At 42.0% G+C, this 23,783-nt stretch overlaps 1 protein-coding gene across 1 annotated transcript in view; it reads left to right on the forward strand.

The window, feature by feature from the left end:
* The first annotated feature begins 12,223 nt into the window (after positions 1-12,223).
* LOC145353102 (uncharacterized) overlaps positions 12,224-23,783 on the forward strand; it is a 65,176-nt gene continuing 53,616 nt past the window's right edge. The window contains exon 1 of the mRNA XM_080203466.1: positions 12,224-12,715. Within this exon, the coding sequence (XP_080059592.1) occupies positions 12,710-12,715 (6 nt within the window). The 5' untranslated portion in view covers positions 12,224-12,709. The remainder of the gene's footprint in view (positions 12,716-23,783) is intronic.

Here is a 23,783-nt window from a genome sequence, read left to right on the forward strand (position 1 = left end):
TTCAGTATCCCCCTCACAGTAGTTCTGGGATTAGAAGCTATCTGACTGGGAAAGTTCAAAGGAAGCAACCCTTTGGAAGCTGGGAGCAACTGTTGTAAGAACCGTAATTCCGTGAAGGGGGCATTGTATAATAAATCAAAAGGAACCCTCATTTCTACAATTTGAAGTATAACCTGCCTACAAAAGGACATAACTTCTGAGTTCCCCAGCGTTACATTTAGGGGGTACCCCAATGATGCGCTGTGGAATTCCTTCCAAGAAGTTCCCACATAAGGGTTTATCTGGCAACTTCCCAAAAGTGCTAACTTCCTCTAGACAATTGAGCTGGAATGGGAACCATCTGACAGAAGTGATATAAATCATTAACTTTGGGTGCCTCTGCCATGTTTACAATGAGAGTTACTCAGAAAGAGTTACAAGGAACTCCAAAGAAACTATTTTAAACATCTAGGCACAAACTCCACAGGGTTGACCTTCCTTCTGGCTCCGTTTCTCCCATCTCAAACTGATGCCCCTCCCCTCCTCCTTCCCCCACCACTCCCGCCCCCACCCCCCACCTCCTCTAGTTCTGGTCTGAACCCCTCATGGCCCAAATCAACCCTTCGCCCCACCTCTGGCTCAGGTCCAGCTGGTCCAGCACCTCCTCTCCAGCCCGGCATCCTCCACTTCTCATGACTACAGTCTGGTCCAAACACTCCCACACTGCACTGCATTTCAGGACCCCCTCTCCCCCCACCTGCTGCAGGACCCCTTACCCGCTGTAGAAAGGGGGCGTCCCTTATCTCTCTGCACCCTAGTTACTCTGCCCCAATGCTGCCACGGGTGCACTGCACAGCTCATGTCTTAGCCAGGCTGAATGTGGAAGATTGGGCAAGACAGGAGCTGTGGAGTTGCAGCCAGGGAAAGTTTGTTGAGATTGGCAACTTCATGGAGATTGCCACTCCCTGGAAGTTCCAGGCTATCGTATTTAGTCATTTGATTCCATGAAACTTTTAAACCATCAAGCCTTGACTTGTCATTCTTTCAGCTGTTTACTGGAAGCCTGAATTTCTCTTTAAAAATCATAACACAGTTCAAATTTCATTTAAGAGCTTTAGGATGCCCTAAGGCCTGTGAAGGTGCGTTATAATGTGTTATTTCTTTGTTCTTTCATATGTAGAATTGGGTTGGTTGATTTTCTCTTACAAAAGTGTGTTGTCATTTTGTGGTAGTCAATCTGATGCCATGGAATATGTTATTCTGATTCCACATACGTGCTAAAGCTAAAGTCATTGAAGACAAATCAATGTTATCTTTTTGAAATTAACATTGATAAAAATGTGTGGCCATTTTAATAGGAGATTTGATAGTGTTTGTATAAAAAGTTAACATTTATTTATTCAGCTAATGCAACAACTGTAACATTGGTCTTGTCAATTTATTAAAAACAAAGAACAAAGAAAATTACAGCATAGGAACAGGCCCTTCGGCCCTCCAAGCCTACATTGACCATGCTGCCCAACTCAACTAAAACCCCCTACCTTTCCAAGGACCATATCCCTCCACTCCCATCCTGTTCCTGTATTTGTCAAGATACCCCATAAAAGTCACTATTGTATCTGCTTCCACTATCTCCCCCGGCAGTGAGTTCCAGGCACCCACCACTCTGTGTAAAAAATCTGCCTTGTACATCTCCTTGCCTCTAACTTTGTAATCATTTCAAAATGTGAGACTTTTTTAAAGTTAATGTGTTACAATTCCTGTAGAGACCAATAACATTTTAAAAGAGACCAATAGAAAGAACCAAAAGACAAAATTTCACTTTTTATAGACTTTTACTGCAGCAAATAAGCTAAAATCAACATAGATCAAACATTAATTAATAGGTTATTAACATATTGAACTACAGAAAAGGTATCGCTGTATTAACTAATTAACACAATCAAAATATGACTTATGAAACTCTTTCACTCATGGCACATATGTAGCTTTAAAGGAACAGTTCTAAAATCACTTCCTCTAGTGGAGGCGCATTTCTCCTCACCACATCAGGCTGAAAGTTCAAGTGTCCTTTGATAATCATTCCACTCTGCCCTAGTTTTCCCAGAAATACTAATTACAAGGAAATCATGCCTCAATAACTTCAGTTTCTCTGTCGTTTGGACATTTACACCTTGCTTTGTGGCTATGACTCATTTTTCATTCCCTCACCCTGCAGTATAAATATCTCTCACTTTCTGTGCTTTTTTAGCTTTGACAAAGGGTCATCTGGATTCGAAATGTCAGCTCTTTTCTCTCCCCTTACAGATGCTACCAGACCTGCTGAGATTTGCCAGCATTTTCTCTTTTGGCCCCAATAACATCCTGTACCTTAAATATTCAAGAGCCCTGTATGTCCCGTTCCCTTTCTTTTGACCAGAAATCACACTATTAAAATCTTCCTGCTTGAGCAATAATATAAAACAATTCTTCTTGTTTTATGTAAAATTCAACTTTAAATGAAATGTTAGGCAAATCAGATTTTCCCTTCACAACCAATGTAAAAGCTTTTGTTAGGGTCTGTCACACCTTTCCAGTCAAAAATAAACATTAAAACATTATACTCTGTAAGTTTCGATACTGTACATTACTAAATTACTATATTAGTAAATGAAATTGCTCTTAAAGTAAAATAAGTTTTAAAATATATAGTAAATATGCCAATTGCTTCTACTTACTTACCGCTCACCTTCTCTTCTGCTCCTCACTTCTTGTATTTGTTACTGATCTCACTGTCTGGTTTGTTGTCAATCTTCTCATCAGCCAACTGCCCCATTCTCCATCTCCTCGGTTATCACTGGCTGCCTCTCCCACTCCCGCACACAACCATCTGGCTCATTGCCAGTCACACACCCTGACCCTCCGGCTGGCCAACCCTCCCTCTCAATAACACTCGTAGTCACAACTCACCCTCCCACTGGCCGTCTCTTCCACCCTCCAGCTCACTGACCTTCTCACACATAACCCTCCCATGGCATAGACCTCCTCCTCCTGACACTAGCAATGGCTGACTCTCCCAGTGCTGAGCCTGCTACTCACTGCCTCCTTCTTCAGAACCTTCTCTGTGAGTGAGAGTCATGGGGGAGATTTTCAGGGCCCATACACTGTGTACGCAAATCTAGTAAACTCTTGTAAGAGGGCCATAATGGGAATGGCAACTGGGATCTTAACCATACCCCTGGCAGTGACATCATCAGGTTCAGCCCAGTGAGAGCACAAATTTGATGACCATCAAATTGAATAAATTCCAAAATGGCTCAAAACTATGGCTTCCAGGAGCATCAGATATTCCCAGCCACCCAGCTTGACAACACACTGACGGGAATCTCTCCAGCAGCCGAGGTGACGTCGCCAGGGGTGCAGAGGCCAACGTAGCCCCTGGGTTGTCAGGAACATCACCAGGTAGGTACTACCAGCTAGGCACTACCAAGGGGTAGTAAGGCCTGAGATGGGACAAGTGGCAGGGCCAATGGGAAACCTCATTAGGACTTCCCATTATGTAGAGAAGAGGCTGGCAATGGTGTGGTGGGGGGGGAGGGGGTTATGCCAATGTAGCAGTGGGAGGAGGAGTGCAGAGGGAGGTATGCCTGCACTGTGGGACAGAGAGGGTGGGGAGTGTACTCTGATGCCATAATGCCAGCGATGAAGGCTAGTGGACATTCTCCCTGTTGCTGGTAATGATGGTGGGGATGGAGGTTGGGGGGGGGTGGATGGCAGGGGGTAAATGTTGGGAGGAAGGTTGCCCCTCTGTGGTTGAGGGATGAGGATGTTCCCATGTGTGCCTAGGGTCATGATGTTCATGGTTAGTTTGGGTGGATGGTGGTGGTGTGGGGGGGTGGGGGGGGGGCGCGTGGGGGACACAAAACACACCCCCTTTTTTTGACAATATGTCAGAAGATCTGAAGAGAAATCCTGACTGTTTCTCTGGGAGGAGACACGCCAGTTTTCAATCAGAACCTGACACTTTGCCATTTTTTAGGAAAATTCCATTTAGAGAGTTTTATGGCACAAGGAGAAGCCAGAAGACCATAAGACAAAGGAGCAGAATTAGGCCACTCAGCCCATCGAGTCTACTCCGCCATTCAATCGTGGCTGATATTTTTCTCATCCCCATTCCTCTGCTTTCTCCCCACAACCCCTGATCCCCAGATTAATCAAGAACCTATTATCTCTGTCTTAAAGACACTCAATGACCTGGCCTCCACAGTCTTCTGCAGCAAAGAGTTCCAAGTATTCACCACCCTCTGGCTGAAAAAAATCCTCCTCATCTCTGTTTTAAAGGATTGTCCCTTTAGTCTGAGGTTGTGCCCTCTGGTTCTTGTTTTTCTGACAAGTAGAAACATCCTCTCCATGTCCACTCTATCCAGGCTTCACAGTATCCTCTAAGTTTCAATAAGATCCCCCCTCATCCTTCTAAACTCTAACAAGCACAGACCCAAAGTCCTTAACCATTCCTCATATGACAAGCTCTTCATTTCAGGGATCATTCTTATGAACCTCCTCTGGTCCCTTTCCAAGGCCAGCACACCCTTCCTTAGATACAGAGCCCAAAACTGCTCGCAATACTCCAAATGGGATCTGACCAGAGCCTTATACAGCCTCAGAAGTACATCCCTGCTCTTGTATTCTAGCCCTCTCAACATGAATGCTAACATTGCATTTGCTTTCCTAACTACTGACTGAACCTGCACATTAACCTTAAGAGAATCTTGAACAAGGACTCCAAGTCCCTTTGTGTTTCTGATTTCCTCAGCATTTCCCCATTTATAAAATAGTCTATGCCTTTATTCCTCCTTCCAAAGCACATAACCTCACACTTTTCCACATTGTACCCCATCGGCCTCTTCTTTGCCCACTCTCCTAACCTATCCAAGTCCTTCTGCAATCCCACTGCTTCCTCAATACTACCCATCCCTCTACATATCTTTGTATCATCTGCAAACTTCGTAACAGTCCGTTCCATTCCTTTTTCCAAATCGATGATGTATATTGTGAAAAGTTGTGGTCCCAGCACCAACCCCTGAGGCACACCACTAGTCACCAGTTACCATCCTGAAAAAGACCACTTTATCTGCCTCTCTGCTTTCTGCCAGTCAGCCAATCCTCTATCCATGCCGGGATTTTATCCCTAACACCATGGGCTCTTAACAGTCTCCTATGCGGCATGTTGTCTTTTGGCCCATTGGGTCAGCATCAGCCATCAAGCACCGATCAACTCTAATCCCATTTTCCCACACTTGGTCTGTAGCCTTGTATGCAATGGTGTTTCCAGTGTTCATCTAAATGCTTCTAAATGTTATAAGGGTTCCCACCTCTACCACCTTTTCGGGCAGTGTGTCCCAGATTCCCATCACCAGCTGGGTGCAAAAACTTCCCTCACATCCTCTCTAAATCTTCTGCCGCTTACTTTAAATCTATGCACTCTGTTTACTGACTGTTCTACTAAAGAGAAAAGGTTCTTCCTATCTACTCTATCTCTACGTCCCTCATATTTTGTACATCTTGATCAGGACCCCTCTCAGTCTTCTCTGCTCTAAGGAAAATCACTCCAGCCAATGAGCCTCTCCTCACAGTGGCAAGAGGCAGGAAACAATCTTTGGAGTGAGAGCAGCTTTCAGTTGCCGGGTTACAGAGGTAAACCACAAGCTGGAGAGGCAGCAAGATGGAGAGTTGGTGAGCAGTAAGGTTAGCAGTGGGAGGGTCAACCAATGGGTGGGTGAACCAATGGGTGGGTGAGCCAGTAGGAGGGTGAGCCAGTGGGAGGGTCAACCAATGGGTGGGTGAGCCAGTGGGAGGGTCAGCCAGTGGGAGGGTGAGCCAGTGGGAGGGTCAGCCAGTGGGAGGGTCAGCCAGTGGGAAGGTCAACCAATGGGTGGGTGAGCCAGTGGGAGGGTCAGCCAGTGGGAGGGTCAGCCAGTGGGAGGGTCAGCCAGTGGGAGGGTGAGCCAGTGGGAGGGTCAGCCAGTGGGAGGGTCAGCCAGTGGGAGGGTGAGCCAGTGGGAGGGTCAGCCAGTGGGAGGGTCAGCCAGTAGGAGGGTGAGCCAGTGGGAGGGTCAGCCAGTGGGAGGGTCAGCCTGGAGGAGGGTCAGCCTGGGGGAGGTTCAGTCAGTGGGACGGTCAGTCAATGGGAGGGTCAGCCAGTAGGAGAGTTGGCAGTGACTGGCAGGGTTTGCCAGCAGGAGAGACTGCTCCATGATGCGACCTTATGCTACACCCAGCACAAAGCAACATTGTCTGCACTTCCTGTTGCCTCGGCAAAGTAGCCAGCATAATTAAGGACCCCACGTAGCCCGAACATTCTCTCGTCCACTTTCTTCCGCCAGGAAAAAGACACAAAAGTCTGAGATCACGTACCAACCAACGTAAGAACAGCTTCTTCCCAGCTGCGGTCAGACTTTTGAATGGACCTATCTCACATTAAGTTGATCTTTCTCTACACCCTAGCTATGAATGTAACACTACATTCTGCACTCTCTCATTTCCTTCTCTATGAATGGTCTGATTAGCACACAAGAAACAATACTTTTCACTGTATTCTAATACATGTGACAATAATAAACCAAATCAAATCAAATCACTGCTGAAAATCCACAACACTAAAAACATGAAAAATGTTCAATCAAAATGACTTAAACAGGGAACTTAAAGCAAGGACTTACTGAAGTGTGAAAGGCGTTCCAACTGCCACTCCACCTCAATGGAGTTCTGTTCAAGTTCTTCTTACAAATAGTTCACTCCCATTTGTATTATTCCCTCAATCTATCTGAATTTTGGGTGTAGCCAAATATGAAAAATGGGTGCAAGTCTCATGTTTGTAGCTTCAATGAAGCTGTATAGCAAGTAATACAAGTGATTTATTTTTCTTATCTAGCATCAATAATGGCATCTATGGGTTCCCCAGTGGGAATCCCCGCCTGTCTGATATGAGGAGGACCTAAGCAAGATTGCAGGCTGCACAGTTATAGTTCTGTATCCACTCACCACTAAAACCATCTTGCTTTGGCACGTTAGGGCTGGAGGAAGTGTCTTTCATCAAAGAGACAGTACATGTAATAGTTTCCTTGGAAGCTATTCAGGGTATAGCCTACTTTCAGTGGCACTGCATGAAAGAATGCATGTCAAGCTGCTGAAGAGATAGTGTTGTCTAACTGGACGTGCTAAAATGTCACTACCATTTCTTTAGGCCCAGCTCTTCTATCTGGCAATGTCCAAGGGAAGCTGTCTTCCCAGGGTGTGTGTCACAAAATGGTAGATGTATTCCTCTACCAGGACACCTGCTGATATCAGGCAGCGCAGAGCTGGGAAAGCGATACTAATGAGCAGTTGTAGCCTGGCTCAGGGCTTCATCTCTTTGCCGGCAAATATCAATGTTGAATGACACACATAGGGTGGCATGGTGACACAGTGGTTAGCGCAGCTGCATCGCAGCACGAGGGACCTGGGTCAAATTCCCGGCATGGGTCACTGCGTGTGGAGTTTTCACATTCTCCCTGTGTCTGCGTGCTTGCTCCAGTTTCTTTCCACAGTCTGAAAGACTAGGTAGGTGCAGTGACCCGAACAGGCGCCGGAGTGTGGCGAGTAGGGGAATTTCACAGTAACTTCATTGCAGTGTTAATGTAAGCCTTACTCGCATCTAATAAATAAACTTTGCTTTTTTTTGGTGGTATAGAATGACATTCAGAACCAATCCCCTGGTGCACCTCTCAGACAGAACCACCTTCACATCAACAGGCAGCAGAGGACCAGGTGTTGGATTGTCAGTTACTTGCCTGCAGATGGCTGTCTGCAACTTACCCTTCAGTGGTTCCAAATTCTTCTTAAATTTCTCCCCCATCACAGACTGGTAATGGATTGAGTCTTTCCAAAAGCTTTCAGAGTTATAGTTCCATTATTGTGACACCCTTCTTTTAATAGTCTTCACTGGTTTAACATTAACATATGTACAGTTCTGTAAATAAGCTGACAATGGAAAATTTACTGTGAACAGCCCACCTCCATTTATATTTGCCCTTAGAAGTCAACAATATTCAGTCACTACAACAAAATGATCATTAGGTCAATGTTTCTGTGCCGAAAGATATTTCTATCAGAGAATGTCTAATTAAACCTAAGTTATCATGTAGACTAAAATGAATATTGTGTTCCATATAATCTAATTTCATAGTGTATTCACTTTGCTCATTGTCACCGGGTGATATTTGGAATTAATTCAGTGGGTAAGAATTTGCATGTGATATCCGCACTTTATTCTATCATTTATATAATTTCACTCTGTTATGCTTGTGATTATGTGCTACGAATCATAAAAAAACAAATAAAATGGAACATTCTCAACGAATAGCCCTTTTGGGTGGCACAGTGGTTAGCATTGCTGCCGCACAGTGCCAGGGACCGAGGTTCGGTCACTGTCTGTGTAGAGTTTGCACGTTCTCCCCATGTCTGCGTGGATTTCCTCCAGGTGTTCTGGTTTCCTCTCACAGTCTGAAAGATGTGCTGGTTAGGTGCATTGACCAGAACGGGCGCTGGAGTGTGGCGACTTGGGGATTTTCACAGTAACTTCATTGCAGTGTTAACGTAAGCTTTATTTGTGACTAATAAATTAATTTAACTGTATAGTTTTTACACACAGCTGTCAATGGTTGAATTAAGTTTAACCAACTGTATGATCTGTGAGATCTGCAAATAGCATAGAATAACGGGGCTCCTAAATATTCACATCAAAACACAACTCAACATTTTGCCTTCCACAAATTCTGCATTTTTCCTAACAGTAATACCAAAGTATAATTCCTGCTTGAGGAGAAGTTAGAAGTTATAAAAAACCCTTTTGAATTTCTGTGCCTGGTTTGCTGCCACAGGATGTGTGCTTTGAGCGTGTGTAAAGTTATTTTTTTCCCACTTTGGCAGCATCTAGAGCTTCATTGGTCAAATACACCCCAATCCCTGATTCAGCTTGCAGTTTATTTGCTAATGACAACATCTTATTAATAAATTATACCCTACAATGGTCTGTTTCCTAATGATTGCAACAGGAAACTCTAAGATCCAAATAGAAAGAGGTTAAAATCAAAATAGCTCTCATACCGCTATTATATTTTGGTTGAGTGAAACAAAAGGGGATACAAGTTATTTATAAAAGGAAAGATATGTCACCACTCAAATTCACAGGAAATGTTGGGTTGAATATTCCAAAGAAAATGACGGAAATTACCTTGAACTCTTAAATATTTCTGAAAACAGAATTTTCATTGATGTAGGCATGCTTACATTTTATTATCACAATATAAACATATTACAGAGAAAATAGGAGGCAATACATTTAAGGGTTATTGACTTTTCAACACAGATTGAAATTCAGATCCAATACATACTGAACTTGATTTTGGCGTGAGGAATGTGTCAATTCTTAGCCAAACACTTTTTTTGTTTTGAGTCCAATTGAGTTCTACCATTCAAAATAAAAACTTCCCATATACTTTAGCATCGGCAAACTTGGTGACTTGCAAGTTGGTTGAATTTGCAACCATTCTTTTAAGTAATGATTGGCCACTCTGAGTAAAACACATCAGAAGTTGTGATGCATTAAAAGGTCAATATTGATCTGAAGTAGTGAGGGAATCCAGCCACTTAGTAAACCCACAGTTAGAATATTGTGTATAGTTTTGGGCATCGTTGTACAGATAGGTTTTTGAAGTTTTTCAAAGATTGCAGAAGAGAGCAACCAGATTGAATGAGGGGGGTCAGATAGAACCATAGAACCATAGAATCAATACAGTACAGAAGGAGGCAATTCGGATCATTAAGTCTGCATCGCCAACATTCCCACCCAGGCCCTATCCTCCCCAACCCCATATATTTAACCTGCTAATCCCGCTGATACTAAAGAGCAATTTACCATGGCCAATCAACCTAACCCACACATCTTTCAGACTGTGGGAGGAAACCAGAGCACCCGGAGGAAACCCACGCGGGGAGAATGAGCAAATTCCACATAGACAGTCATCCAAGGTCAGAATCGAACCCAGGTCACTGGCACTGTGAAGTAGCAGTGCTAACCACTATGCCACCATTTAAATTATGAGGAAGGTTGGCTGTGTTCCCATTGGAAAAGAAAAGTTTGAATGGTGGACTAGTTGTAGGTCTTTTAAAGGGTGTGGGTGACGAGACCATGACAAGAAATTTCTCCTTGTCCAGTTCAGTAGCAGCATCAACTGACCTACCCGTGAAGAGAAATAAATTCAAAGCTAACCTCTGGAAACAACTGGAATTTAGGAAGCCTGCCAGAGGTGGAAACAGAGGTGTCAATTCTGTAGCTCCCTGCACTTGGGGCACACCAGTGATGGTGGCGAAGCCTATAGCCCAGGCATCTTGTTGGGCCTGGCTCAGATGGAAATGGACACAGTTGGATGCCTGAGGGTACAGGGCACCAGTGACCTCCCAAATGTGCTTGTTAGCTGGTGACTGAGAGATTACTCTCTTGAGCCCTAGAATGATCCAGTGATCAAAAAGGTTCAGGGCTGCTGCGACCTTCACGGTCACTGGAGGAGGTTGTCCTCCTCCCCTATGAGGTGCCAGGTCTGCGAGGATGTGGCACAGGTATTGTTGCATTGTCTCCTTGCTCAGGCAAAGTCTCTGGTGGCACACATTTTGTTTTATTTTTAAACACTCATGTGAAACGCTGTGGACCTTCAAGGCAAAAAATAAATATCAACTGTTGTTGTTTAGCTGCTGTTTAAAGATTTAGCTTGTGCTTCCGAACTGACCCACATATCACAGTAAATGTAAACACTCTGAGCATCCCACAGAGAAAAGTCCGCACCACCATGCTTAGCTCAGAAATAGGAGACTCAAAATGAATCTGGAGCAACATGCATGGTTGCACAATGGTCAGCACTACTGCCTCACAGTGCCAGCAGCCCAGGTTCAATTCCCAGCTTGGGTCACTGTCTGTCTGGAGTTTGCACCTTCTCCCTGTGTCGATGTGGGTTTCCTCCAGGTGCTCCGTTTTCCTCCAACAGTTCAAAGATGTGCTGGTTAGGTGCATTGGACATGCTAAATTCTCCCTCAGTGTACCTGAACAGGTGTGGCAAATAGGGGATTTTCACATTAACTTCATTGCAGTGTTAATGCAAACCTACTTGTGACTAACAAATTAACTTTTAGACAAAAATTCCCCCCCCCCCACAGTTCCAGTTACAGTTCCACACCTCAGAGACCATCTGGAGAAGACGGGATCGTTGCACTTTATTGTTAGTCATGATGTGGAAATGCTGGCGTTGGACTGGGGTAAACACAGTAAGAAGTCTCACAACACCAGGTTAAAGTCCAACAGGTTTATCTGGTAGCACCGAGTGGCGTTTGGTACCAAATAAACCTGTTGGACTTTAACCTGATGTTGTGAGACTTCTTATTTTATTGATATGAAATGTTTTGCCATGTGCCTTTCAGATATTGTATGAATAAACATGTATTTGCAACAAGAACAAAAAAAATTGTCTGTCTGGGACTTAATTCTGTGCGCACGCTGAATACTCTGGCCTGGTTTTCCAACGACCTTTTCTATGAATCTATATAACCCTGCTTGTGATATACTGTGCGAGGCGATACCACTTATTAAGCGTTGGCCATCGTCTGACAGCTCTCCTGCCTAGGGGTCATTTCAATTTGCTGATGTTATCTTCATTACAGCGCGTTTCCTTCACTCGCCCGAAAGCTGACTTGATTTCCGTTCAATGGCTTCCTTCCAGCAACACAACAACCGATCTTCTCATGTCAAAAAAAATGAAAAAGAGGAAGTGCTGGAAAGTACAGTGAAAAGTACCATTTAAAGAAATCAAACTTTCAGAGCAAAAAATTAAAAATCTGACATCAGACGTTACACAGTGATGTATTTATCTGTTAAAGAGTTTAGAAAATAAATAACTAACGCAGGGAAGACCGAATTAACTGCACTGTAAATATTTCATATTAAGTGTATTTTTTTTAAAAAAAGTTATGTATTCCTAACTATAGCGGCTATGCAACATATCTGATATTATCAGGGATGGTCGAGATCATTTTAAAACTATAACTCATCGCAACCTTATAAAAACACGCAAACTTTTTTTATATTTTTATTTACTTAATAGTTGCATCAATCAGCGAGTGTGTTGTGACTGTTGGCAGAAACTTTGACCAAAATACACACTTTTTTTCTCTCTCTCTCACTCCGCTGCCAAGAGGAACGCCTCGCAAAGAATCTGACATAGACACGCTGGTCAGAGGAACCCAGCGATTCTCTCTCTTGTTCCAGAAAGGGTTCTCTAACTGCACCGTGACTGCTTAATTCACTGTGTGCTCCCACCGACTGGAATAAAAGCCCCGGGTCGCGTTCTAAAACGCAATGTAATGTTTGCAGATTGCGGGAATCTGGGCAGAAGCAAGCTGTTTGGAGTTTGACTCTGATGCCTCCGCCGCACAGACACCCCCCTCGTGTCTAATGGTAGACCTTGCCAGGTCCAGAGCAGCCACTGACCACTGAGTTGTGTCATTGGGATGTATGAAGCTGCGACAAGAGTGGCTTAGCATGAGTGTTCTTCCAGGGCGCGACTTTGTGATCTGAGCGGAGAGAACAAGATCGCTATCTCCCTGGCATCAGTTACAGACCGAGATAACTTTGCTTGAGAGATCTTCTTGAGGGGGGAGAAGAAAAATGGAGGTAAGGTGAAACTGACAGCAGCAGTGTTGCAGAAAGCCTGTCTGGATATCTGTGTCACTTTCCATTGCCTGGGGGGACTCTGTCTCTGCACTGCTTTTTCGCTTTCTTATCAACTCCATTTGCCTTGTTGCTGTCAGTATAGATGTCCGTGTTAAAAGAATGTGACTTCATTTACACTGTAAATCCTTATTTTATTTTTAAACTCTGCTGTGTACAGTTTGCAGGCTAGACCATACTTTACAGCGGTTATGTTTAATGGAGCGAAGTAATTAATTGGCGGTGGTTTGGAGAATAGTTAAGAGTTCAGCGAGAAGTTGAGAATCACTATCTTCAGTGAGATACTTTGTCCTTTTTTTCACCTCGCTCTTTGAATTGAACCCGACAATACTTTTTTTTGCATCCGACATTGACCAGGGAGTGTGATGTGTACACATGGTGCTTCTAACCTGCCAGGTACAAGTCCTATCATTGTAACCAAAAATACATGGATATAGCTCGAAATGTGGGTACATCGGTAGAGAAAAAATACAGTAAGTAAATAGAAAATAAAATCATATAAATGAATATGAAGGGGAATCATTTTCAATATTTCCCCTTTGTTTCTCTGGAAATTAGAATGATTTATTTTGCTGCTAAAACGGTTATCTTGAGTATGTTGTGACTTCGTGTCCAACGTATTACCCACTCAGTATGTTGGGACGCATCAAAATCACGGAAACCCTACAGTACAGAGGGAGGCTATTCGGCCCATCGGGTCTGCACCGACCACAATCCCACCCCCATATCCCTACATATTTTATCCACTAATCCCTCTAACTATCCAGGACACTAAGGGGCAATTTAAGCATCATCTTATTAAACGAGAGACTCCAGCTAAATAGGAGCTCTCATTCTGCGTCTATCCTCATTGCTAGATATATGCTTTCACCTCTGCTGCTAGGGAGTTATGTGATACCATCCATTGGATAATTATTGTCAATATTATTGCGTTGCCGGTATGCTACTGTAGAACAATGCAGAACTGCAGCAAGTGTGGGTGTACTTTTTAAACGCTGCTGTTCTCAATGGCTTTAATTGCTCAGTTGGTTAAAAGCAACAAGTGGGCTGGTTCTTTTTCAAAAATGATTTCGTAGGATGTGTGCATCGCCGGCTAGGCCAGCATTTATTGCCCAATACTAATTGCTCGTGAGAAGTTGGTGGCGAATTGCCTTTCCGAATCGCTGCAGTCCCTGAGGTGAAGGGACACAGACAGTGCTGTTAGGAAGGGAGTTCCCAAGCCGTACAAATGAGGACTGTCTGAGATTCGCTCTTTGGCCTGTGCTGAATTTGGTGATCTTGGCACAGTCAGCAGATCACTCTTCCAGGCAGGGAGATTAAGAGCAGCAGGGGTTCCCCACTCTTGATTTTTGGTGAGTGACTCCTGCTGGAAAATAAGTGTATGCAGACGCTGGGTGAAAAGATTGGACATGTCAGGAATGCTACACATTGATGTCATTGGTTAGATGTGCATGAAAACAATGGCCAATTGGCTGCTGGTACCTGTGGAACTGTATTTTTTGATTTGTTCGTGAGATGTGGGCATCATTGGCTAGGCCCACATTTATTGCCCATGCCTAATTGCGCTTGAGAAGATGTTGGTGAACCACCTTCTGAAACCACTGCACCCTGTAGTGCAAGTGTACGCACAGCACTATAAGGGAGGGAGTTCCAAGATATGACACAGTGACAGTGAAAGAACGGCAATATAGATCCAAGTCAGGAGGGTGGTGTTCCCATGTATCTGCTGCCCTTGTCCCTTCTAGATGATAGACCTTGTGGGTTTGGAAGGTGCTGTCAAAGGAATGCAGTTGTTGATGTCATCATGAAACACAGGACAAATATTGTCATTCTAACAGACATTATTTTTTCCTTTCTCAAAATAACGCGTAGTTTTCAGACATCTGTAACAGTAGAAGCATTTACAAGGCTGTCTCATCAGGCTGCATTGCAGTTCAGGAAAATTTTACTCCTTTACCAGGGTGGAGGACCAAACATTTTTGGCTGTGATGAAGGAAGCCTTTGTATATAAACACACACACTTCATTCATCACCAAAATCTAAAAAAAAATGCTTCTTATAAAAATCAGGAGATGTCATGTAAACATCACTGGTATTGAGCTTATTTAATTTTATTACATATCTCTCAAATGGTAGCAACCACGAGCCTATACACAGAACACATGGGAATATAATCTTTCTACAGTATTAAGATTAGATTATTCTTTTGCAGCTTCGGTACTGTTTGGTACACAATTGGTTAAAGTAAATCTGTAAATATAGCTAATAATAAATTCAGCCATGTAAGGGGAAGGGAGCGAGGGTAAGGGAAAATAATAGGTGGCAAAAGCTGAAGTTCATTGGTGATTTCCTAGACTGTGGGTGCTGCCTTTAATAAGGTGTGTGCAAGTGATCTAAGTTATGGAGACTGACATCTCTCTTCATAATTAACTTATCATATTATCACTGAATCACACTGAATAGATATTTGAGGGAGTGGCATTTGTGCTTTTATATGTTTGATTTATTAATGTCACATGTATTACCATACAGTTAATAGCATTGTTTCTTGTGCGCTATACCGCAAGAAACTACAAAAGGTCGGGAATGTAGCCCAATCCACCATGCAAACCAACCTCCCATCCATTGACTCTGTCTACACTTACCATTGTCTCTGCAAAGCAGCCAGCATAATTAAGCACCCCATGCATCTTGGACATTCTCTCTTCCACCTTCTTCCACCGGGAATAAGATACAAAAGTCTGAGGTCACATACCAAGCGACTCAAGAATAACTTCTTCCCTGCTGCCATTGGACTTTTGAATGGACTTAACTTGCATTAGCTTGATCTTTCTCTTCACCCCAGCAATGACTGCAACACTATATTCTGCACCCTCATCTTTCCTTCTCAATGAAAGGAATACTTTGTCTGTATAGCATGCAAGAAACAATATTTTTCACTGTTTTTCTAATACTTCTGACAATAATAAATCAAATCAAATCAAATCGAGCTAGACAGACAAAGCATATTATTCACAGAGAAGGAAAGGAGAGGGTGCAGAATGTAGTGTTACAGTCATAGCTAGGGTGTAGAGAAAGATCAACTTATGAGGTCATTGTTAGAGAATTTAGAAGAGCTAGAATAGAGTTTTAGAAGCATAAAACAAGAGTAAAAGATAGAATTAGAGGATATGCTGGGCACAGCTTGCAAGAACTCACCTCACTGCAATGCATGAGAAGTGAATTCCTGACTCCTGTTGTCAAAATTCATTTGAGACAATTTTCAGTGTTGCCTCAAAGATGATTAGCACATTGTTCACAGAGGACACATTTTAGCACAGAAGTACATTTTAATAATTTCAGGAACCTTGCATTATCTGATGCATTTCTTTATTTCACTCTCATAATGTTCAGCATTACTGAGCCATTTTGTGATCTCTCTGCAGGTTAGCAAAGCCCTTATGATTTGTGGATTTTTCTCTTGAAATAAAGTCTCACGATACATTTATTATTATTTGTATTTTTTTTAATGTCTGTGAAATATCATGGAACCCAAGACATTGATTTTGGTCTTTGCCTGAACCTGTCCTATTCATCATTAACAAACAAATGTTAGACCCACCAAGGACATATTTCAGGGACTTAATCCCTATTTCAGGCAACTGCCACAGGGCACTTGAAAAAAGGAACTGCACAGATTGGCACAGACTATCCCACCGCTTTGTTGCCATTTTGCACCTGAAAAATGGGTAGAACACATGCCAGTTTCTAACCTCATCATAGAAGATCATATGATATTCTGCACAGCAATACATAAAAAGGGAGTAAAGCACTGCTGATATTACATTTAATACTGTGGCAATGTTATTTAGTTCTGACATTGATATTACATTTAATACTGTGGCAATATTATTTAGTTCTGACATGTGATCCTTGTGCACATCTTGCCAGAAAATGGCAGCAAAAGAATGAGATTCATATGTTGGTTGTCAATGGCATGAGGCAGAGCATTAGAAAGTATTAGTGGACTATTATATTGATTGTTGCTTCCATGCTAAGATGTCTTAATAGAAGAGTGATGTTATAGTATAGGTTAGATGGATTAGTCATGGGAAATGTGTGGGGTTGGGAAATGTGTGGGGTTGTGAAATAGGGTGTGACGGCCTGTTAGAGAGTTGGTGCTGACTCGATGGGCTGAATGATCTCTTCTGGACATAAGGATTCTATAATTCTGTGAGATCTGGTAAAAGTAAACATTACTAAATAGTTTTCAGCCTTAAGTGTATGGGTGCAGTGCCTTTTGTTGCAGCAGGACAGTCTGTAAATGCAGGGAACATTGGAGTTGCATAGATAGATGTTACTGACCAATAAAGGAATAGCACAAAATGATGCTTAACCCCAGGGAAGGCTGTATGTTTCATGACACACACAAATCTGCAGAGTTAAACACCAATATTGACAACCAGTGGCAGTGAAGCTCATCACCTCTCTCAACTTTCAGTGCCCCATAGGGGAGCTAATTGGACTCACTTATTGTTCTTAATGCCCATAACTTATCGGGAATATAAATGGAGTCTTGTTTCAATATTTATGATTGTGCACAACAGCAGAACCAACTACCCCTTTATCACAGTGATGGATGGCTTCTGCAAAGTGAAGAGCATCACCGATTGTGTACATGAAGCCATTCATTCAACTATCAACAATCCTCTGGCATACATAGAGTGGAAGTATTTTAATTTCATCCACTTATAAATACAGTGCAACGTCAGCAGAAAATAACGCACATGAATGCAAACTTCCTGAAGAATATAAATAATTGTCTCATTCTGAGCAAATGAAACAATACACATCTTTTGAAAAGAAAGAGGAAGAATGGGCTGCTGACTTCTTGGACATGGTGCATGCAGTGTAACCATAACCATGAACAGCTAGACATTCCAGGAAAGAACAAATGTAGCAAGGCACATGGAATATAAACACAGATTGCAAGAGCTTTTACAAATCTATAAGAAGCGAGAAGCTAAAGTAGACATTGGTCCCTTAGAAGCAGAGACAGGAGAAATTATCACAGGGAAAGAGGAAATGGCAGAGGCATTGAACAAATATTTTGTGTCTGACCTCACAGTTGAAGACACAAGTTGCACACCAGAACTGGAGGGTAACTGATTAGATGGTGTGAATGAGGAACTTAAGATCATTATTAGCAGAGAAAATACATTGGAGAATCATGAGGGATTAAAATCCAACTAAGATTGAGAAAGACATATCTTTGGTCTGTTAGGAAAATAAAGGGATATTAGAGTGGACAGGAAAGTGGAGTTGAAGCTGAACATTAAACATAATCATAGTCAATAGCAAAACAGACTTGATGGCCTACCCTTGCTCCACAAACGTTAGGTGTGGTAATGATTTGAACTATGCTGATAATTTCTCCCTACGTAATGTAGCTCACTTTTTGCTGAATCTCAAAGCACAATTGTACACGTAGGGATTTTAAAATATGGTGTAAATGATAGAATACATGCATAACTTTGGGTATTCTAATTGGCTTGCACCATCTCTTCAGATCTCACACATTTGAGAGGTTGCCCAAAACAATTGTCATTTCTGAATATATTCAGATAAAATAATCTCTTAAAACACAAACCAAACCAATATATGACCTTGCTATCCTTTTAAATCAGCCCAATGTCCTGGCCTTGACCACAATTCCATTGCCTCATGATGGCTCTCTACAATTTGACCTTGATAACTGTGAATCTGCTGCACCTTCATGACCTCTGCCTGGTAATATGGTTCTTGGGCAGCACAGTGGCAGAGTGGTTAGCACTGCTGCCTCACAACGCCAGGGACCCGGGTTTGATTCCAGCCTTGGGCAACTGTCAGTGTAGAGTTTGTACGTTCTTCCCGCATCTGTGTGGTCTCTGGGTGCTCTGATTTCTTCCCCCAGCCAAAAGATGTGCAGGTTAGGTTGATTGGCCATGCCAATTTTCCCCTTAGTAACACGAAGAAGTATAGGTTAGGGGGATTAGCGGGTCAAATATGTGGGGTTACGCGGATAGAGGCTGGTTGGGATGTTCTATTGGAGAGTCACTGCAGATTTGATGGGCCAAAGAGTGTCCTTCTGCACTGCAGTAATTCTTTCATTTATCTTATCCCATTAACATTTGTGCTCACCTCCCCGAACCACCCCCCCACCTCTGAAAATTCTCTCTTTGAGCCTAAGGGCTTTAGGCATATGAAGTCATATTTCAGTTCATGGGCTATAGCTATTTGGGGGATGGATGAACGAGTGAAATGAAATAGACCAAATGACCTTTGCAATGCATTATTTACCTTTGGAATTGGCATTTGGAACATTATCACTTCAAAAGGCTGTTCTCATGATCTTCAAGGTTTCTTCTGGGTAAGCTGAAACCCTGTTCTGCTGTTCACCCACAAGTCTTACAACACAGAGAGAGGCCACCTGGACATTCAAGCCTGTGTTGGATTTTTGTAAGAGCTAACCAATTAATCCTCCACCCTTGGTCTTTCCCTATGGCATTGTAATATTTTCCTTTTCATGCTGAACAGCTTCTTTCTTACTGTAACCATTCTGTGATGTATCTAATTCCCTATTGAAAGTTATTGTTGAATGTACTTCCCCCACCCTTTCAGCAAATGCATGCTTAATGACAGTGACTTGCTGTATCCTTAAATGAATTTTTACTCATCTCCCACTGCTCTTTTCCCAATGGTCGTACATCTGTACTTCCTGGTAACTGACCAAAAATTATACATGAAACTTGCCTTTAAACGTAACAGTAGGAGGAATGTGAGGGTTATTTAACAAAAGAGCTTTTGAAAATTTAGTAAATTTGAGTAAAACTTTTCTTGCATTGTTCCTTAACAAAGACTATTCAACTTCTTCTCTATATCTGTCCCTTGCTGCTAATTTAAATATGATTCCATCTCTACATAATGTTCAAACCATATGCTTTTTGTCAACTTGGCACTGTGTTGGTCTCTGGAGAATGTTTCTAAGTTGCCTTGCCCTACCCAAATTGCTTCACCACAATGATATCACACTCCTGCTCCAGTTAAGAAATTGGCTTGTTGGATTTGCTGCTGATTGTTGTGCACTCCATAGTTGAATGAATTAAGTTTCCATTGTTTATACTGTTGAAAGACTTAGCTAATTGAGAAGTGTGCAACTGTGGTTGATTTTCTGATCAGTCTATAAATGGAAACAGATTGTATGTATATATTTACTTAAGTTGGCAATTTGAATGGTCCCTAAAATTTGCAACCAAACTATTTCTGAAAAGAGAACAAAAATATGCGACAGATTATTTGAACCAACCTGTGAGATGTGTTTCCTGTCAGCTGATTAGTGACTGATGGCACTCAGTGATTGGTCTGTCACTAAAACATCCTGCTCTCCAATTGCAAGCATGTTGTATCTACTAAACCAAAAGCCTCTCAGGGGAAACATACATTGATGTGAGTTTCAAACAGATAAAAATTAATTTGTGCCATTGTAGATGTGGCAAATAGGGAAGCTATTGCAGTTTGAAATATTAATACCATGGGATTTCTATCCTTCTTTTGAAATTAGCAACTGATTTCTCCATGTTGCAATGCCCATAATTGTTACACCATCCTGTTGCATCAACTAAGAAGAAGTTTTATAGTTTTGTTTTAAAGAATGTTTATTCCTTTAACTGCATTGACACTTTTCTATATGTTTAAGAAGTAAGTATTTATATTCTAAACTGGCACATTTTTCCTGTTTGGGGAAAAAGCTTACTTCTTAAATGAAATTCCATTCAAGTTCATTATATTGCTTATAGATGTAATCTACACTGTTCTACTGATTCTTCCTTTCTGAATAATCATTCTCAGGAAAAATGTGGAGAGTATAACATAATCAATGATCATTAAAGTACCATCATTGCAAGGTTACAATTGTTAAAAATGTTTCCCTGAAAACTGAAGTTGCTTGCTGCCTCTTGATCACTTCCATTTCCCTCCCTTTGACTGGGAGAGTTACCAGAGCCCAGTTTGCAACAACCAATTTCTAGTGATCTAGAAGCTGATAACAAATTTCATGTTCCTTTACTCATGTGTTAAATTCAAGGGAGGTAGTCAGGTGACATGCATAATAATTAGCTACAAATTTATGTAGTGGCTTCAAAACACACTTCTGTTAGTTTTTGGGTAACGGATTAAAGTAAAATGTAGCACAATTGAACTCTCTTCACTAAATTGCCTTTGTCTATATCAGGAAGAGGTAAGGTATCTGTTAATTTGTCTCTAACTTTCACACCAGTGCCTGGTTGTGTTGGGTGAAGCTGCTAATCTTTTCCTTGGTGCCCTGTATACTTTCTCCAGTGTCTTCAAGCTACATCCATCTTTCTCAAAGTAAACACATGTTGCATGTTCATACAGTTACCTTGCCTTCAGTCTAGTCAAAACAACTGCATTAATCTGTGTAATGTATTCAATATAGCTTTCCTGTCTCAGCCTGTCCTCGGAAAGAGAGAGTGACTTGAAATTGTTGGGATTTATTTTGTGAAACGAGCTCATTTAAGAATAAATTAATTTGCATTTTCGGTGTGTGAATACTGACTGGCCTTATCACCATTCCTGAATTGGGTTATAAAAACTGTATTTAACACATTGGTGCATACAGTCCTTATTGTAGTGAAACATATTTATCAGGTAAAGCTGAGGATTGTATGGAAACTCCATAGAAAATGGGGGGTAGGATTAGATCGCTTGGCCTTTCAAGCCTGCTACATTATTCAATATGATCACGGTTGATCTATCTCAACACCATACTCCCGCACTTTTCTGCATACCTCTTGATATCTTCTGAGCCATATAATTTCTTCTTAAATATATTTGGCCTCTTTTAAGGTCAGACCAAATAAACAAACTCAAGTTAAATCAGGACAAAGTAAAAGGAGCAGCCCCCCAAAAGGAGGGGGAGCAGCCTGAACAAAATCAAAGTACAAAGGAAACTTGAAAACATCAAATTCAAATGTGATTATTAGGGTCAATAATTAAAATATATTTGGTGATTTGGCCTCTGCAACCTTTTGTCGTAGAGAATGCCTCAGGTTTGCACCCTGTGTGTGAAGAAGTCCCTCTTCATCTCAGTCCTAAATGGACTACCTCATGTCCTGAGACTATGACTCCTTGTTCCAGACCCTCCAGCCACAGGAAACATCATCCCTGCATCCACTCTGTCCAGCCCTGTCAGAATTTTATATTTTTCAATGAGATCCCATCTCATTCTTCTAAACTTCAGGTGAATACAGGCCCAGTTGACCCAATCTCTCCTCATTCAACAATCCTGCCATCCCAGAAATCAGTCTGGTGGAGCTTTGTTGCAGTCTGTCTATGGCAAGTATAGTTTTTCTTAGATAAGCAGATCAAAACTGTACACAATACACCAGGTGTGGTCTCACCATGACCCTGTAAGCTTCAGTAAGACATTCTTGCTCCTTTACTCAAGTCTTCTTGCACAGTGGTTAGCCTGCTGCCTCACAGTGCCAGTGATTTGGATCCGATTCCCGGCTTGGGTCACTGTCTGTGCGGTGTTTGTACGTTCTCCTCCTGTCTGCGTGGGTTTCCTCTGGGTGCACCTATTTCCTTCCACAGCCTGTAGGACATGCTGGTTAGGTGCATTGACCATGCTAAATTCTCCCCCAGTGTACCCGAACAGGCGTTGGACTGTTGCAACTGGCAGATTTCACAGTAACTTCATTGCAGTGTTAATGTAAGCCTACTTGTGTCATTAATAAATAAACTTTAATGGCCAATATACCTTCCTATCTGCTTGATGCACCTGCATAGTTGCTGTCAGCGATGGGCACAAGGATATCCAGGTCCCTTTGTACATCAGAATTTCCCAACCTAGCCGCATTTAAGTAATACGCTGCCATTCTGCTTCTCTGTCTGAATTGGATAAGGTCCCTGCAGGACCTGACTAGTTACTGCCTGCCACTTTGGAAAATACCCATTATTCCTACTCTCAGTTTCCACGTGCTGTGGATATGTTGCCAGATGAAGGAAATTGCAGCAAGGGAACTTTGGTTAGGTGACTTGAGCGTGCCAACCAGTGATCCCATGTATTTTTGTACGTGTTGTTACTTGGAGCTGACCAATGAGGAAACAAGGCTGAGGCTGAATCAAGAAGCTTTTACTGACTGGCACAGCTTGGTACAAAATAACCTGTAGGTGAAGCCTGAAAGAAAATCAGTAGAAGTAAAGATAACAACTGTTCTCAACTTTGTACAACTCAGCATGTTTTTCAAGCATCTGTGACTCTATATATTGGGTTAAGTTATCTCCCTTTTGAAAGGAAGTGGTATCACATTGCTTAAAAAAGTTATGGGGCAATGCCCACGTTTGCCTATTTGAAATTTGCGACATCCTTCAAGTTTTGAAGTTTTATTATATGATTAATACTTAAATAGTAACCTATTTTGATGATGTTCCAATTAGTTCCAATGAAGTTTTATGATGCTTCAAATCAGATTTACTGTGATGTTAGTATAACGAACTTATGAAATGAATTCATCTTCCTTTATCAAAATAATTATTCAGATACATAAAAGGAAGCTTGAACTAGTTGTACTTATTGTTTAGAATTGTTCCTTCTCAGGTCATGCATTGTTTGCCCCATTCTTTCAGCTAAAGGAAGAATGTAGGCTGCACATTCTACCACTCCATGACTTAAATTTTTGCTAGACAGACTGAGCTTAATTTCTTTTTTTGCTGTGCTCTGAAATGGAGCGCTCTGCTGCTGAGCAATGCAGCGAACCCTTAACAAGGATTAAGACATGGAGTGTGAAGTTGAGTCTCTTAGTGTCACTTGAGGATCAAATGGTGTCCAACACACATGCTTCTGCAATAAATAGTGGCGCTGACGTTTACTGCTCAACCCTCCAGCTGATGTCCTCTTTTAACCTTACACCACTAAAAACAAGCTATGCCCACCAATCGGCCATGCCCCAAATTAACTTAATCACCATGGCAA

This window comes from Carcharhinus amblyrhynchos, chromosome 15 (assembly GCF_965287045.1).
Source record: "Carcharhinus amblyrhynchos chromosome 15, sCarAmb.v2.hapA, whole genome shotgun sequence".
NCBI classification, from domain to species: Eukaryota; Metazoa; Chordata; class Chondrichthyes; order Carcharhiniformes; family Carcharhinidae; genus Carcharhinus; species Carcharhinus amblyrhynchos.